Source organism: Pimephales promelas, chromosome 1 (genome assembly GCF_988280905.1).
Source record: "Pimephales promelas chromosome 1, fPimPro1.hap1.1, whole genome shotgun sequence".
Taxonomy (NCBI): Eukaryota; Metazoa; Chordata; class Actinopteri; order Cypriniformes; family Leuciscidae; genus Pimephales; species Pimephales promelas.
The window spans coordinates 2,367,501-2,386,081 of record NC_142769.1 but is presented as its reverse complement, the minus strand read 5'-3'; the positions used below and the strand labels follow the sequence as shown (position 1 = coordinate 2,386,081).

Below are 18,581 nucleotides of genomic sequence, written 5' to 3'. Positions count from 1 at the left end.
CAAAAAAAAATCGAGGTCATGATCCGACCATGCTAAGTGGACGTAAAAAAAAAAAAAATGTCACAAGTTTGGTCTTCGGTCAAAAATGACCCCCGTAGGAAATGAATGGGAAACGCTTTTTATCGCTATTTCTAAAAAAAAAAAAAAAAATCTGAAACTTAATAAGAAATTGTTTTTTAAGATTGTTTCCAATATATGTAAATGTGTTCATAAACAGCTGGGGAATTCACATGCCTCTCCATAGAGAGCTGTACATGCCATCTAGTGGTTACACCATGACTCTACGCTTTTTCTCTATACTGTAACCAGATGGTGCTAATTTTCTTCAAAAAGTATTTTTTTTTCCTGAAGGCCTAGACTCTATATTAAACAAAAATACTGCATTAATAATTAAAAAAAAAAATATATATATATATATATATGTATGTATAATATATATATATATATATATATATATATATATATATATATATTATTTCCATGGCAAAAATAGACCATAAATATTGCATAAATATGAATAGATCCAATCAAATTGTCTCAAAATACTAAATTAAAAAGAATAAATATTATAGAACAAAAATAAATTGCATTGGTGTTTACTGGGATGGAGGAAATTTCATTTTTAGGTGTCCGGTCACTTCTGACTCCTAAATGAAGACCATCTGAGGGTGAATATTAATGAATAAAAATACAGCTGTTCATTTATGTTAGTTCATAGTGCATTAAATAATAATGTATTAGTAAATGTTGAAATTAATCTGATCTAAGGTGAAGTATTGTTCATTCTTAGTTCACTAATGAACCTTTGGATAACCTTTATTAAACATTCTGAGACACGAGTGCCTTCACCGCCGCCAGTAATTCCTGTAAGATATGAAGCCTCTCTCTCTCTCTATAGTCTGCAATAAAAGTGGCCAGGAATAATTGCATACACACACATCGGCATCCCAGACTGTCCACCCCCGGAGACCTCATGCCATCACAGTGATGCTAGTGTTCTGGGCCTTAATGAGAAATGTCACTTCCTGGACACTTCACAAAGTCAATGTGTGTGTGTGTGTGTGTGTGTGTGTGCCATCAAAGAAATAGATAAAAAAAAAATCTGTGTTATGTCCTCCAGGATTTTGTTCGTCACTTTCATGTGCTGTTACCCGAGGGACCCGGCCAGGCCCGGCAGGACTCCATCAGACGGTACCTGAGCCGGGTGGACCTGTCTCCCGAAGGGTTTCAAGTGGGCCGGACCATGGTACGATGATGGGACTTAATTAAATTCCTACTGTGTAACTTTTTTCTGATGACACATACTGCCCATTCATGGCTAGCCTGGTTGTAAATGTACAGTATTGCATGATGTGTGTGTGTGTGGCAGGTGTTTCTCCGTGAAGTTGAGCGTCAGCGACTGCAAGATCTGCTCCATCAGGAGGTGCTGCGTCGGATCGTCTCTCTTCAGCGGCGCTTCAGGGCTCTTCTGGAGAGAAAACACTTCATCAGGATGAGACAGGCGGCGTGCCAGATCCAGGTACGTCTCGGCTCGACGAATGATTTAAGCGGAAAGCCTGGAAATATGCTATTGCTATTTTAGTTGCATAAAGAAGTCATGTTGTTGTTTTTAAATTGGGAATGTGTTTTTTTTTGTAGTTTAAATTTGATAAATTTAATTTAAGTTTAAAATTTTTATTTTATTTTAGTTGCATAAATAAAAGTTGTTTTTTTGGGGGATTATTATTATTATTATTTTTTTTTTTTTTGGTAGTTTAAATTTGATTTGTTTCTGTTTAATGATAAAATCATTATTCTGGAAATATCAGGATTGCTATTTTTTATTTTAGTTGCATAAATAAAAGTAGTTTTTTTGTTGTTTTTTTGTTTTTAATTGGGATTTTTTTTCTATTATTATTATTATTTTTGTAGTTAAATTTGATTTTTTTTTCTGTTTAAATATAAAATCATTATCCTGGAAATATCAGGAGTGCTTTTTTATTTTAGTTGAATAAATAAAAGTATTTTTTTATTTTTTTTATTTTTGTTTAATTGGGAATTTTTATTATTATTATTTGTAGTTTAAATTTGATATGTTGCTATTTAATGATAAAATCATTATCCTGGAAATATCAGGAGTGCTTTTTTTATTTATTTTTTTATTTTTTAGTTTAAATAAAAGTAGGATTTTTTTTTTTTTTTAATTGGGATTTTTTTTTTTTTTTGTAGTTTCAATTTGATTTGTTTCTGTTTCATGATAAAATCATTATCCTGGAAATATCAGGATTTCTATTGCTATTTTAGTTGCACCAATAAACGTCATGTTTTTTTTTTTTTTTTTTTTTGTAGTTTAAATCTGATTTTTTTTCTGTTTAATGATAAAATCATTATCCTGGAAATATCCGGAGTGCTTTTTTATTTTAGTTGAATAAATAAAAGTAGTTTTTTTTTTATTTTATTTTTTTTTTATTGGGAATTTTTATTATTATTATTTGTAGTTTAAATTTGATTTGTTGCTATTTAATGATAAAATCATTATCCTGGAAATATCAGGAGTGCTTTTTTTTATTTTTATTTTTTAGTTTAAATAAAAGTAGGATTTTTTTTTTTTTTTAATTGGGATTTTTTTTATTTATTTTTTTTTTTAGTTTCAATTTGATTTGTTTCTGTTTCATGATAAAATCATTATCCTGGAAATATCATGAGTACTATTTTTATTTTTTATTTTAGTTGCATAAATAAAAGTAGTTTTTTTTGTAGTTTAAATTTAATTTATTTCTGTTTAATGATAAAATCATTATCCTGGAAATATCAGGAGTGCTATTTCGATTCTAGTTCCATAAATAAAAGTCATGTTTTTGTTTCAGTCGGGATTGAGAATGTATTTTTTTTTTTTGGTAGTTTCAGTTTAATTTGTTTCTGTTTAATGCTAAAATGATTATCCTGTTGTTATGAATGGCTCATGGAAGTTTATTCATGGGGCAGAAGGTGTTGAGAAAAACCTCTGTGGTTTTTGGGTTAGACTTTTGACATGTAAACAGCAGAAGTACTTGCAGAAATAAAGGATTTAGTATTAAATAAATATTATTTTAACTCTGAAGTGATCATTCAAGGTACACTGTTAACCCTAATAATGATCCCTAATAATTTTAATTGGATTATAAGCAGAGTCGGAATAATAAAGCCACATGTAACCACTTCAGTCGGAATGAATTGGCCAAATCCAATTAAAATTTAATTCGGATTGTACATATCTTTTCTGAATCTGATCCGAGAGGACATGTAAACACTTGATCTGATTGAAACCCGAATCTGGAGAGTTCAGCACATGTGCAATGATGCAGAAATGGATGAAGTGACGTATGACGCAGTTTCTGTTGAAAGAACGAGTGTCAGAAATGACTGTCGGGTTATTCTCAAATCCTCCTTCCACTCATCGTCTGCGAACTGGAGCAGAACAACGTCCCACCAGTCCTTGTTTCTGTCTCTCGTCCACAGACGCATGTTTTAGATGCAGAAAGAGTCCTTTTTTATTATTTTTTAATATTATATATATCTACATTGATGTCTTGGCATTTCCTCAAAGTAGTAAAATAACAGTTTAGTACTGATTGTCTAAAAAGTGCATGAGATAACAGCATGATCTCTCTTTGTCCTAAATGCATTTGAGCCAGCGTCTCTTTCTTTGCTGTTGTGTGGTGTAGAGCTGGTGGAGGAGCGTTCAGTCGTCTCAGATTGACAGCAGGCTCGAGTACGAGACGCGTGTCCGGCACGAGGCAGCGGTGTGTGTTCAGTCGGCCTGGAGAGGCTTCAGGGAGCGGCGTAGACTCATGCTGTGGAGAGAAGCAGTCGTGCTGATCCAGAGAAACTGGAGGCGGTGTCGACGGGAACGAGCGGCTCTGCGGATCCAGACTGAATGGAGAAGATACAGGAGCAGAGAGCTTTACTTCAGGCTGCGGGACGCCACTATCCGCATACAAGCAACGGGTCGAGGATATCTGGCCAGGCAGAGGTGCGCTTTCTATACAGGGCTTCACTGTTCAGAATTGCCATCCTAGGTGTATGTGACTCTCAGAAGAATACAATCAGAGTTGAATTAATAAACACCATGACGCGTCCAAGCTTTATAATGGCAGTGGATTGTAACCATCAGATTGTGCATTTAGGCAAAGTACATTTATCCTACATAAAAGTGCATCTATCCATCATAAGTGCATCTATCCATGATAAAAGTGCACCTATCCATGATAAAAGTGCATCTATCATCATAAAAGTGGATCTATCCATCATAAAAGTGCATCTATCCATCATAAAAGTGTATCTATCCATCATAAGTGCATCTATCCATGATAAAAGTGCATCTCTCCATCATTAAAGTGCATCTATCCATCATAAAAGTGCATCTATCATGACAAAAGTGCATCTGTCCATCATAAAAGTGCATCTATCCATGATAAAAGTGCATCTATCCATGATAAAAGTGCATCTATCCATCATAAAAGTGCATATATCCATGATAAAAGTGCATCTCCCCATCATTAAAGTACATCTATCATCATAAAAGTGCATCTATCCATCATAAAAGTGCATCTCTCCATCATAAAAGTGCATCTATCCATGATAAAAGTGCATCTATCAATCATAAAAGTGCATCTATCAATGATAAAAGTGCATCTCTCCATCATTAAAGTGCACCTATCCATGATAAAAGTGCATCTATCCATCATAAAAGTGCATCTATCCATCATAAAAGTGCATCTATCAATGATAAAAGTGCATCTATCCATCATTAAAGTGCATCTATCATCATAAAAGTGCATCTATCCATCATAAAAGAGCATCTATACATCATAAAAGTGCATCTATCCATGATAAAAGTGCATCTATACATCATAAAAGTGCATCTATCCATCATAAAAGTGCATCTATCCATCATAAAAGATCATCTCTCCATGATAAAAGTGCATCTATCCATCATAAAAGTGCATCTATCCATCATAAAAGTGCATCTATCCATGATAAAAGTGCATCTATCATTAAAGTGCTTCACAGGCTCCGGGCCTTCAAAAGCAAAGCGATGCATTTGTGTAAGAAAAATATTCATATTTAAAACTTTATCAAGTAAAATAACTAGCTTACCGCCAAATGGACATACGGATTCCACTTAATTGTAATATCTAACTTTACCGGCATACTGTGTGATTGTTGATATCGTCGTAAAATGAAGCACAGCTCTATATAAAAGTAGGAAATACAGTATTCTCAACTTTATCTGAATAAATACCGTGAACTCACACAAAGTGATACAAATGATACACCTAAATCTCAACAGCTTGATTGTTTATATCATTGTGAAATGTAAGCCATATCATCGCCCTACACCCTAATCTGCTAAATGTGAATAAAGCATGAAGATATTATAAACAACATTAAAGCTGCCTTTAATCATTCATCGTGTCTTTGTGAATCGTGACTTTGACTTTTTTTTTTCACTGTAAATCCTGTGTAGAGAAGATGGTCTTTTACCGAAAATAACTGTTTTTATTGGGATTATCTTGACCTTTTCAGATTCAGAGAACTTCAAGAGCAGAGATTAAAAACCACTCAGCTGCCGAATGGAAAAACCAATCTGTTACCAGAAGAGGACCGGCTTACACACATGGGATTGTGGGAAGACTCCTATGAGGAGCAGGACCGGAGCAAACCGGTCCTCAGTCGAGATGTTCTGGAAGACATGGAGACAGAAGGTACGGGGATAGTCCAACTCAAAACCCATTTGTTTAAACAGTGTTATCAGTCTTAAACATTTTTATTACAGTCACGTACACGTACCATTAAAGCCCGTTCACACCAAGGACGATAACTATAAAGATAATGATTAATATTTAGCTATAAAAATCGTTCTCCGTGTTAAAGAATAGCAGAGTTCACACCACAACTATAATGCTAAAGATATGTTTTTATATGTTTTATATGTTTTTATTCCACTATATTGACTACGTCAGCTAAATTCACTGTAGATTAGCTCGATTACACTCGGCTTCACTCAAAACACACAGCGAGCTGAGGACATCTGCTGGTTAAAGGAGTAGTTTACTTTTAAAAAAACCTTTTGCTGATAATTTACTCCCGTGTCATCCAAGATGTCCATGTCTTTCTTTCTTCAGTCGAAAAGAAATTAAGGTTTTTGATGAAAACATTCCAGGATTATTCTCCATATAATGGAGTTCAATGGGAACCAAACGGTTCAAGGTCCAAATGAGAGTTTCAGTGCAAACTGTTCAAAGGGCTTTAAACGATTCCAGACGAAGAATAAGGGTCTTATCAAGCGAAACGATCGCTCATTTTAAAAAAATAAAATAAAGTTTAAGTTTTATAAGCTCAAATGGTCGCCTTGCTCTGGTCTGTGATGCGCGTTCGTGACTCTCCTGTTCGAATTCGTTCATCAAAATAAACTGATCTTTTTTGTGTCCTTTGGTTCATTCAACGAACAAATTGAACAAATTTACTCTGGAAAAGATTTGTTCATTTTGATAAACGAGTTCGAATAGGAGAGTCACGAACGCGCATCACAGAACAGAGCAAGACGAGCATTTGAGCTTATAAAATTTAAACTTTTTTTTGTTTTGTTTTTTAAATGAGCGATCGTTTCGCTTGATAAGACCATTGAAATTAATGGGATCATGTCGCTTTGTCGTTGACTGTGTGAACGGGCTTTAGCCTTTTACATCGGACCTTTGCTTAACTGCCCACCTTGTAAAAAGTGTTTTTTCTGGTTATTGTTTCTGTTTGTGTTCGATTGGACTGCGCAAATGTTTGGAAGCTTGTTTCCGCCACTGAATTGCGAGAAATGAAGTCTGAACTGTGAGAAATAAAGTCGCAATTGCGAGATATAAAGTCAAAATTCTGAGAAATAAAGTTGCAATTGCGAGTAAAAAAAGACCGAATTCAGAATTTTTATCTCACAATTCTGACTTTATTTCTCACAATTGCAAGATATAAAGTCAGAATTGTGAGATATAAAATCAGAAATGCATGTTGTAAAGTCAAAATTGTGAGATATAAATGAGGGGAAAAAGTTAAGTCTTTTTTTTCCCCTTAATTGGCCTGATAAATCACAATTGCGGGTTTTATATTTCACAATTCTGAGAAAAGATGTCTCTTAATTGTGAGAAAAAAAAAACAATTTTGAGATAAAAAGTCTCAATTCTGTCTTTTTTTCTTGTAATTGCAACTCTATTTGTCATAATTGCAACTTTATATCTCGCAATTGCGACTATTTCTCAAAATTGCAACTTTATATCTCGCAGTTGCGACTTTTTTTTTCCTTAGAATTGGCCCGATAACTCGGAATTGCGAGATTATATTTCACAATTCTGAGAAAAGATGTCAGAATTTTGAGATGTAAACTCGCAATCGTGAGGAAAAAAAAAACAATTGCGAGATAGTCTCAATTCTGTCTTTTTTCTTGCAATTGCAACTTTCCCAGAATTCTGACTTTCTCTTGCAATTGTGACTTTAAATCTCAGAATTGTGACTTTATATCTCGCAATTGCAACTTTATTTCTCAGAATTGCGACTATATCTTTCAATTGCGACTATTTCTCAAAATAGCAACTTTATATCTCGCAGTTGCGACTTTATTTATCAGAATTGCGACTTTATATCTCGCAGTTGCTACTTAATTTCTCAGAATTACAACTTTCTCTTGCAATTGTGACTTTAAATCTCAGAATTGTGACTTTATAGCTCGCAATTGCGACTTTATTTCTCAGAATTGCGACTATATCTCACAATTGCGACTTTATATCTCGCAATTGCTACTTAATTTCTCAGAATTGCGACTTTATATCTCATAATTGCGACTTTCTCACAATTCTGACTTCATATCTCGCAATTGTACGAAAAAAAGTTGCAATTATTGTTTTTTAAATTTTTTTTTATTATTCAGTGGCGGAAACAAGCTTCCATACAAATGTCTTTTCCCCATTTATTATGTATGAATGAATTGTTTGTTCTTTACTATTGTGAAGCGTCCTTGAGCTTGGGAAAGGCGCTATATAAATTAAACATTATTATTATTATTAATAGTACAACCGACTTCTGAAGTGGCGATCCGAGAAAGACCCCGAACTCTGGAGGATCCGAACCAGAGGACGAGGGCCAAACGGGAAAGCCGCCGGATGCGAGAGCTGGAACAGGCCAAATTTAGCCTGGAGCTTCTTAAGGTTCGATCCACTGGAGAAATGGATCCGGTCAGCGAGATCGTCCACACTCCTCAGGGAACACCGGATAGCCAGAGCTCCAAGGGCAGCTTCGAGCTCCTCAATATAGACGAGTATTTAAAAGACAAGGCACCTTGTGCCGAACCAGAGGATCTCGGTTCTCCCTCTTCTGTCCCAGACCAACATGATGTGTTCTCCAACATTCCCGAATCCACTTCTAATATCTCATCAGATCCTCAACTTCCCGCAAAACTAAACTCGCTCCCGACTTTCTACACTCCTTCCTCAGAAAGCAGCACTTTAATCGTGAAGTCTACCATTAATGCGTCCACCCCGGGTCATGTTGGCAAGCCTACGAAAGACAAGGAGCCGAGTCGGAGACCGATGGTCGTGGTTATTAGCATGCAGAAGGAAAGCGTCGTAGATGAACCGGATTTGAAGCTTCCCGAGGTCAAAGACAGTGCCGTCCAGACCAGTCCTGCGCAGCCAAGCAGAGACTATGTGCTGGAAAAGCTTGAGAAGCTCAACGAGGAAAAGCAAGAGCGTCAGAAACATCAGCAGCAACAGAGCGAACGAGAGATGATGGAGCAGATCCGTCAGCAGAAGCACATCCTCGAAGAACAGCGAAAGCATTTGGCCCAGTCCGACAGGGAGAGGTTCGAGAAGCAGAGAGTCGAGGCTCTGCAGAAGATTGAACAGAGACTGGAGGATTCGGAAAGGTCAGACCGATTCGGACCTGCTCCCATTGCTCAACCCGAGCCTGATCTCGGCTCACACACACTGGTTTCAGGAAAAGAAGATGCTCCCTCACTTCTCCGAGACCGACCGAAGGACAGCCGGAGTGTAGCCGAAGGATGGGCGCCGAAGTTGACCCTGGAATCGAGAGGAGATGAAGCCAGAAAGCGAATAAACGCTAAACCACCGGCCAACATCGGCATGTCCGATAGGCCTGGGAACATTTTCTTTTCTCCAAAGGCCAAGGGGTCAATCTCGAAGTAAGTCAAGTCACCTTCATTTCATATGGTTTATGGATAATGGAAATTACAGTAACAGAGATAGTTTTGGCTTTACAGCAGCTTTAGGATAAAGTCCAGATAAAGTTAGTTTTGATCGATTCACTTCAGCTTGCCGAATAGTTAATCCCAAAATATAATACGGTTCATTAGTATACATTAGTTAAAATGAACTAAGAATGTACTTCCACAGCTCTTATTAATGTTTGCTGATTTTAATGGAGTAGTTCACTTTTAAAACAAATTTTGCTGACAATTTACTCACCCCCATGTCATCCAAGATGTCCATGTCTTTCTTTCTTCAGTCGAAAAGAAATTAAGGTTTTTGATGAAAACATTCCAGCATTTTTCTCCATATAATGGACTTCAATGGGGTCCAAATGAGAGTTTCAGTGCAAACTGTTCAAAGGGCTTTAAACGATTCCAGACATCTAGCGAAGCGATCGCTCATTTAAAAAATAAATACAAAAGTTAAAGTATTATAAGCACACATGCTTTCCTGTTCAAACTGGTTCATCAAACGAATCTTTTTTTTTGAGTCATTTGGTTCATTCAACGAACGAAATGACATGAAAAAGATTTGTTCATTTTGATGAACGAGTTCGAACAGGAGAGTCACGAACGCACATCACAGAACATTTGAGCTTATAAAACTTAAACTTTGTTATTTATTTATTAAATGAGCGATCGCTTCGCTTGATTCATCGTCTGGAGTCGTTTAAAGCCCTTTGAACAGTTTGCACTGAAACTCTCATTTGGACCTTAAACCGTTTGGTCCCCATTGAAGTCCATTATATGGAGAAAAATCCTGGAATGTTTTCATCAAAAACCTTCATTTCTTTTCGACTGAAGAACGAATGGACATCTTGGATGACATGAGGACATAAAGTGTGTGTTCCCTTCCCTAAAACAAGGTCTTTAAAAAGTGTTAAATCTGCCATCAGAAACCCTGTAACTCTTGAACGTCTTTTAGGTTGGATAAGGACTCAGCCAATCAAGGGAAACCCCCAGCAGTCCAGGACGAAATGAGCCTTCTGGGTTACAAAACCACTAAGAGTGAGGTAAGAGGCAGACACAAATATTGAGTGTTTATCAGAGGGGTTCAAGACCTCAGGACTTTTGTCACACTTAAACCACGAATACCGAAAAAATGTAATGGATTCGAGGAGTGTTGTGGTTGAAATTTCATACTGAAGTAAACTGACTTTAGGACCCAGCGGAACAGCTCATTTGCTCCAAATCTAGTGGCAAAAGTCATGAAATATCTTGTTATATTAATCTTTCCACAAGAGGGCGACAAAGACACCCATTCGAGCTGAATTAAAAAGGTTTTGCATGAGTTGTTTTGAATTTAAGTTGGAATGTGTTTAAATTACTATTTGTTTATTGATCAAATCTAGTAATTTGAAGGTAAATAAAATGAAAAATTGCAGATAAATTATTATGGAAATGAAATAAAAGCTTTCTGGACACAAAAGTATGATTTTATGGCTTCGGGTCATGTTGACCTCAGGATTGGGTTACCTCTTGGTGCGAGGTAGCGGCTTCACTTGTGTTATTATCATCTGGTTGATTAGGTTGGCCGACCGGGTCATAAAAAAGCCCGTATGGCGCGGACTCGTTCAGACTTCATGACCCGCGGCTCGATGGAGGGGGAGTCAGAGGAGGAGGAGTGTGATGAGACTCCTCGAGAGGCGTGTCACAGTGACTCGGAAATGGTAATTCAATGGTAGCGCACGCAGGCCTCTCTCTCTCTCTCTTTCGATAGCTAACTCTTCCCGAAGACGCTGATAGATCTGAAACGCTTCCACACTCCCTCTCTATCCAGCTCAAGGAGATCGTCTTCAACCACAGATGCCCAAACACCTTTTGAAAACTATTCTTATCTGTGATGGCTGGTGTGTTTCTGCCAAAATCATTTCCTAATTCATTTTTTTGTCTTGTTTTTCTGACTATCCTAATTTTAATGCATTTTTAAAAACAAAAGTATTTGCTGGGCGACTATTAATCGCGTCCAAACTAAATATTCGTGTTTTTATATTTTTTTAAAATGTGAATATACGAATGAATGCGAGGAATGCTTCAGTACACATAGAAAATGCTAAAAGTTCAAATAAAAATGGCTAAAACTGTACCAAAAATGTATTTTATATAGGGCTGTCAAACGATTAATCGCGATTAATCGCATCCAAAGTAAAATTTTGTGTTTACATAATATGTGTGGGTGCACTGTGTATAATTATTTTGTATATATAAATACCTATGCATGCATGTATATACTTAAGAATTATTTGCGCTTAAATTCTGTGTATATATATATATATATATATAAATACATAATCTGTATTATATAAATATTTTATATATGAATAACACATTTTCTTAAATATATACATGCATGTGTTTGTATTTATATCTACAAAATAATTATATACAGCACACACAAATATATTATGTAAACACAGACTTTTATTTTGGATGCGATTAAAAATTAATTTTTGCACAGCCCTAATATATATATATATATATACAAACACATATGCATGTATATTCAAGAAAAAAATATTATTTATATATAAAATATTTATATATAATATTTATCATATATAAATCTGTATATACTTGAAAATATTTCTGAAATGTATACAAGCGTGTGTGTATTTATATATATATAAAATAATTATACACAGTGCACCCACGCATATTATGTAAACACAAACTTTTATTTTGAATGCGATTAATTTTGATTAATCGTTTGACAGCCGTAATTTTATAATGTGATACATGTGTATCTGAATGCATACTTTAGGACCCAGCAGAAAAGCTAATTTTCTCCAAATCTAGTGGCAAGAGTTATGAAATATCATGTTATATATGAATTCCTGTATAATTATATTGCATGTGTATATTTAAGAAGTATTTGCATGTATATGCTGTATTTACACATAATTTATGTAAATATTTTCTTTATAAGCAACACGTTTTTGTTAAATATATACATGCATATGTGTGTATTTATATATATATAGAAAATAATCATACACATACACTCTAAAACATGCTGGGTTGTTTCACCTCAGCTTTGGGTCAAATATGGACAAACCCAGCCATTGGGTTACATGATTTATTTACACTTTTTAACCAATGTTTGTGTCCATAATTGACTCAAATTTGGGTTAAAACAACCCAGCTTGTTTTAGAGTGTATATAATGTAAACACAAGCTTTATTTTGATTAATAGAGGTCCAGCACTAGTAAGATTTGAGCCAGAATTGTTGCAGAAATCAGCCACACAGATCTGGATAACTTCCATCAGAAGTCTGCTTTCCTCTCCTGATGTAAAAAGGCGTTTGTGAAAACTCTTCACGATCTGACACGCTTGCCGAGACATAACAGCTGTGCGATTTACTTCTTCCTGAGCAACCAAGACATTGATCTGCATGCGTTAACATCCTCTTCTTCTGCCCGCAGGCTAAAGCTGTGGAGCTGTGGTTCCTCTTTTAACACACTTTCCACTCTTCTTCATTAACAAGACAGCAGAACTGACCACATGCACGGTTACTTCCCGGTTTTCGATAAGCCAGCTTGGGCGTTTCCGGTGAACATCGACACTGGTTGACTTTTTATTGTATTTATATTTTATCTCACTTAGCTAATTTGCCAATAAACCAAATTTATGGATTGCATTCAAGACTAATAGGGATGTTTGAATAAGAAACACACATTTCTGCATTACTTCCGATGTTATTTTTAACGTGATGAGCAAAAACATTTGTTTATTCTCCTGAGATTGACCCTATTTATAAAACCGAATGTTTCAAGATGTAGGAAATCCACAATTTGATAGAAAACACTTTTATTTAAAGGAGTAGTTCACTTTAAAAAAAAAAAACTTTTGCTGATAATTTACTCACCCCCATGTCATCCAAAATGTCCATGTCTTTCTTTCTTCAGTCGAAAAGAAATTAAGGTTTTTGATGAAAACATTCCAGGATTTTCTCCATATAATGGACTTCAATGGGGTCCAAACGGTTCAAGGTCCAAAAGACGGTTTCAGTGCAAACTGTTCAAAGGGCTTTAAATGATTCCAGATGATGAATAAGGGTCTCAAGCGAAACGATCGCTCATTTAAAAAATAAATAAGTTTTATAAGCACAAATGCTCGTCTTGCTCTGTTCTGTGATGCGGATTCATGACTCTCCTGTTCGAACTCGTTCATCAAAATGAACTAATATTTTTATCGAGTCATTTCGTTCTTTGAATCAACCAAATGACTCGAAAAAGATTCATTCATTTTTATGGCCGATTTTTCGCTAGATAAGACCCTTATTCATCGTCTGGTGTCGTTTAAAGCTGCACTGAAACTCTCATTTGGACCTTGAGCCGTTTGGTTCCCATTGAAGTCCATTATATGGAGAAAAAATCCTGGAATGTTTTCATCAAAAACCCTAATTTCTTTTCGACTGAAGAAAGAAAGACATGGACATCTTGGATGACATGGGGGTGAGTAAATTATCAGCAAATGTTTTTTAAAAAGTGACCTACTCCTTTAAGAATAAAAAAAGACATTAATTACCACTATAACCAGCAGATGGCGGCAGATGAGCATTTATTGGCTCAGATGAGCCATTTCATGTAATATTTTTTCACACGTTTTGCTTTTAAATGAATATTAAACATTGTAAAATCACAGTTTAAAAATAAATGGTCAAAGTTTAGCACTTTTTATAGTTAAGTATGAAGTAGGAAAAGTCACTAAGTCTCATGAAAAACTTCCAACTGTGAATGAATTGCACTGAAAGCGAGCGCCGCATATCCCTTTATAATCACAGAATCGGTCAGTCAGCGTAAACGCCCATTTTATTCAATGAATCTAATAAAAGTGCACAATAAATCTTTAATTTACAGTGAGGAACACTAAGAGACGCGTCTAAATGGCTAAATGAATAGGCCTCAGTATATATAAGTGACTGTATTACACGACGCTGCCTCAGGACATTGAAAATACGACACACCAACAACTGACATTTCACCGCAAGTTTTCCAGCTGGCTTAATAACGTTTCGTGCATATGGTCGGTTCAGTCATTATCTGGGTCTTTGTATGAAACCGGTCCCTCTTCCATATTAATTAGATTAAGTTCGACTAAGGTTGACAGATTTTTAGTTTCCTTGCCTATTATCGGATTGTGCTTAAGATATAGAAGATATACATTGTTAAGTTCTCGAACGGTATCTGTTTTGTAGAATGACCCATTTAGTTTGTGTGTGTATTGTTGTCTTAGTCATATGCTATCATTAAAGTGCACTCATTGTGTGCTGCTGGTCCGTATTAGTGCAGTAGTGTTGTAGAAGAAATTGATTTACCCACTTAGTGCCTTCAGACGGTCATGTTTTAAAATGACACTATCTTCCAGCAAATGGTGGCTGAAGAGAAAGGAGGAGGCAAAGAGTTTTTATATTGAGTTTTTATATTGAGCTTTGCTCACATGCTCCGCTATAATAATGTGTTTCAGCCGGCCACAGCCGCCGAGGAGCCGAAGAACATGTACAAGACCGTGTCCACCGGAGAGCTGGGCAAGAGTGACGCGAGGAAGATCTCTCATGGAGACGGAAGGTGCTCGCTTTCAACAAACAAGACGTTTTGAACATTCAAGAGACTGAAATACTCATTCACTCACCCTCATGGGATTTTTTCTTATGAAATAGATATTAGACAGAATGTCCAAGCTTTTGGGAACACTTTACAATAAGGTTCATTGGTTAGAGTGGAGCTAAGAATGAACAATAGTTAATCTTAGTTAATATTTCAACATTTACTAATACGTTATTAAAAGTGAAGATTGTGTTTGTTAACATTAGATAATTCACTGTGAATTAACATGGTTTTTATTAACCAACATTGACAAAGATTAGCAAATACTGGAACAAATGTTTTGCTCATTCTTTATGAAGGACTAAAAATGACTAAATAAATAAATAAAAGTAGAAATAAATAAAAAAATGCAGAAATATTGTGAAAATAAATGCATTTTGGTCATATAAATGGCTATTTCTGTATTTTTACTTGTATTTATTTATTTATGTATTTATACATTTATGTATTTATTTATTTATAGTATATATAAATATATATATATATATGAAGAGTTCAGATGCAAAAGCCTCTAAATGCCATTTGAAATTTTCTTCTAGAATGATGATTTTTATCAAGCTTGTATATTTAAGTTCAGTAATTTCACTTAAATGGAAATTAATAGGTAATCTTCATTGCCATTTAAGTGAAATTACTGAACTTAAATATACAAGCTTAAAAAAATGGTCATTTTAGAAGAAAATTTCAAATGGCATTTAGAGGCTTTTGCATCTGAACTCTTCATATATATATATATATATATATTAGTTTTAGTCCATCATGTTAGTTAATACATGAACTAATGAACCTTATTGTAAAGTGTTAGTGTCCTTGTTACATACATGTATTTACCATAATAATAACAACAGTAAATTATGCATAATTACATGCAACTAACCCTCTAACCCTATAGTAAGTACATGTAGTTAATTAACATTACTCAGAAATTAAATATTTAATTACACTGTAACAATGACGCATTAAAATAGTGTAACCGAAATTGTTAGTGTTTTTTATTCTATCAAAAGCGCCATAAAGTTGGCCTTTCCATTCGGTCTCTTTTCCATGCAAAGAATTTTTTGGAGTTACATAAAGTAAATGAAAGTATTTGGGTGAGCTGTTCTCGTCAACTTCTGTATTGTCTGCAGGGTTCGCGGTAAAATGCGGTTTTGGGGAAAGGCGAAGCATGGAGAGAAGAAGAGCTCGCGAGAGCGGCTGTTGTGCGGCAGTGATACTCTGGACGGAGATTACGCTGAAGCCATACTTCTGATGGAGGAGGGTGAGAAACGGCTCTGTTACATGTTTCAAGCCTTTTTGGTCATTCGTAAAACGGTTAGTTCCAGTCCTTGGTTCTGATTGGTCAATAGTTGTGTTTTGTTCACGATAAAAAAGTATAAAACGGTATAGAGAGCCTAAGCCCCTCCCCTTCCTGTCAACCACCATGGGTCCTTATTATTAATATTGAATGGTAGTCAAATAACGTAGTAACGTCAAAACGTGAATACTGTTGCTGTTCACAGTCAGGGACTATTTTTTCCAGCGGAAGGAAGACTTTTATTGATTTTACTTCATGAAAGTTGCATTGATACATATTTTTTGGCTTTAATATTTGTATAGTGTGTTAACCGTTTTATAAAAGTACTCAAGGCTAGTTCTGTATAATGAACAAGTCATTTCTTCATGAGACAGCACTAGCCTCAAGTACCTTATAGCTTACTTAAAGGTGCATTGTATAACATTTAGGAGGATCTGTTGACAGAAATGCAATTATCATATAAGTGTTGTATAAAAAGATTACTTAATGAACCATTATGTTTTTATTACCCTTAGATTGAAATGTGCCGTCACGTTTCCAAAAACGGACAAACGCTTTTCGTCACTGCTGTTTTTCGTGCAATCACATTATTTTACTGAATAAATAAACATAATTTCTTAATCTTGGTAAAGAAACCTCAGTGCTGAACTGGCTACTCTCTGCTGTCTCAGATGACGACATCACTTCCTGTCGGCCACTGTAACTTCTGTTGTTTGCAGTTCGCCACCTCACCACTAGAGGCTTCTAGAAATTACACACTGCACCTTTAAAGCATTGCCATTCTCTTTCTTCCTGGAATAGATCGCCTTTCCCCTCCTCAAAGCCCAGACCTTACGCTACAGAGAGAGTTTAAGGAGAACAAAGAGCCGTCCCCGAAAGTGAAGCGCCGGCGCAGTGTGAAGATCAGCAGTGTGGCTCTCGAGCCGGTCCAGTGGCAGAACGACGCCCTGCAGATCCTCACCTGTGCCAACGACTACAGGAGCATGAACGACTTCCTCATGAAGAAGGTGCGTGCCTGTTTTCTGTGTGCGTTTACTACAGCTGCGTTTGTTTATTGAGCCATCGTAACCTTGTTTTAATCTCACAGATTACTGATTTGGACACAGAAGATGGTAAGAAAGACACAATGGTGGATGTTGTCTTCAAAAAGGCGCTAAAGGAGTTCCGCTTGAATATCTTCAACTCGTACTCCACAGCTTTAGCTGTAAGTACCGTAATAAAGCACTTGTTTTCCTTGCTGTGTTTCCACTTAGGTTGGGATATCGCATAAAAAAAATAGCTGGATGGAATTATAATTTCTAAGACTGCGCATTAAAAAATGTGTGCGCTAAATTCAGTTGAGGCGGATTATGCTTTTTATCCGCTAAGAAGACATGCGCATAATCTATTCCTTAATGTGCAACCCAAGTCATGTGACTGCCTCAGCAGAGGCTGTGATTGGATAACTGGACTAACCAGCGGACCAATCGCATTACAGCATCTGAAATGTTGGCCTGAAACACCCAAAACACCAGCATCCGAACACTAGACAACATGACAGTGTTTATTGTGTTTCGTGACGGATGGAAAAGAGCCATAATTTCTTCCCTGATTGCAGCAACTTCCATTTTTATTACTGATATTTACACCAATTTCCCAGGAAGTGGAGATTTTGCTCTCTTGAACACATTTTTTATTTGATATTCCAATTTAAATTCACAACTTTGAATGGAAACACATCTTTCATCAAAATACATGACGTTTGGATATTGTGTCTTTGCTAATGGCTTGGAAGAGATGTAATGCTTGTTGTTTTTTCATCAGATTCAGAAGTTTTGTTTTTGCTCTGTTTACAGATGGACGATGGGAAGAGCATTCGTTATAAGGATCTCTATGCCCTCTTTGAGCAAATCCTGGAGAAAAACATGCGTCAGGAGCAGAGGGACTGGAGCGAGTCGCCGGTCAAAGTTTGGGTCAACACTTTTAAAGTCTTTCTGGACGAGTTCATGACCGAACACAAACCTCTGGACAGCAGTGGACAGAGCAAGGTGAGCTGCTCTATACATCAACATTAAATAAATGGAAAAAATAGATATTTTAGAAGGAATATGCCAGGTGATATGTAATAGGAGATTGATGTTGAATAATATGCCTCTACATTTTAAAATGGCAGGAATATATTGTAGTGCATAGGATTAATGTGTCCAGTTCCTCATACCAACAAAATGTGTAACAGATTTTTGTCCATTCGTGGTTTTCTTATTCAATCCACTGTGTTTATTCGGCTATTTGTCTCCCACAGGCTCCCAAACCAGACCGCAAGAAGAGAAGGAAAAAGGATGCTGATATAGTGAGTGGATTCACAGTCTGAGGCTCTGTTTACATCAGATAGATGGATGGATGGATGGATGGATGGATGGATAGATACTGTAGATA

The 18,581-nt window shown here is 36.0% G+C and overlaps 1 protein-coding gene across 8 annotated transcripts in view; it reads left to right on the top strand.

Moving 5' to 3' along the window:
* myo9aa (myosin IXAa) overlaps window positions 1–18,581 on the top strand; it is a 180,159-nt gene that overhangs the window by 140,431 nt on the left and 21,147 nt on the right. For 7 of the 8 annotated variants that reach the window (XM_039690796.2, XM_039690795.2, XM_039690799.2 and 4 more), the window contains 13 exons: window positions 1,121–1,246; window positions 1,370–1,519; window positions 3,684–3,991; window positions 5,548–5,726; window positions 8,071–9,199; window positions 10,191–10,278; window positions 10,795–10,935; window positions 14,733–14,833; window positions 16,000–16,130; window positions 16,968–17,173; window positions 17,254–17,370; window positions 18,002–18,193; window positions 18,448–18,495. In XM_039690796.2, coding sequence (XP_039546730.2) covers window positions 1,121–1,246; window positions 1,370–1,519; window positions 3,684–3,991; window positions 5,548–5,726; window positions 8,071–9,199; window positions 10,191–10,278; window positions 10,795–10,935; window positions 14,733–14,833; window positions 16,000–16,130; window positions 16,968–17,173; window positions 17,254–17,370; window positions 18,002–18,193; window positions 18,448–18,495 — 2,916 coding nt within the window. The remainder of the gene's footprint in view (window positions 1–1,120; window positions 1,247–1,369; window positions 1,520–3,683; window positions 3,992–5,547; window positions 5,727–8,070; window positions 9,200–10,190; window positions 10,279–10,794; window positions 10,936–14,732; window positions 14,834–15,999; window positions 16,131–16,967; window positions 17,174–17,253; window positions 17,371–18,001; window positions 18,194–18,447; window positions 18,496–18,581) is intronic. The other variant, XM_039690798.2, reaches the window with a different exon arrangement.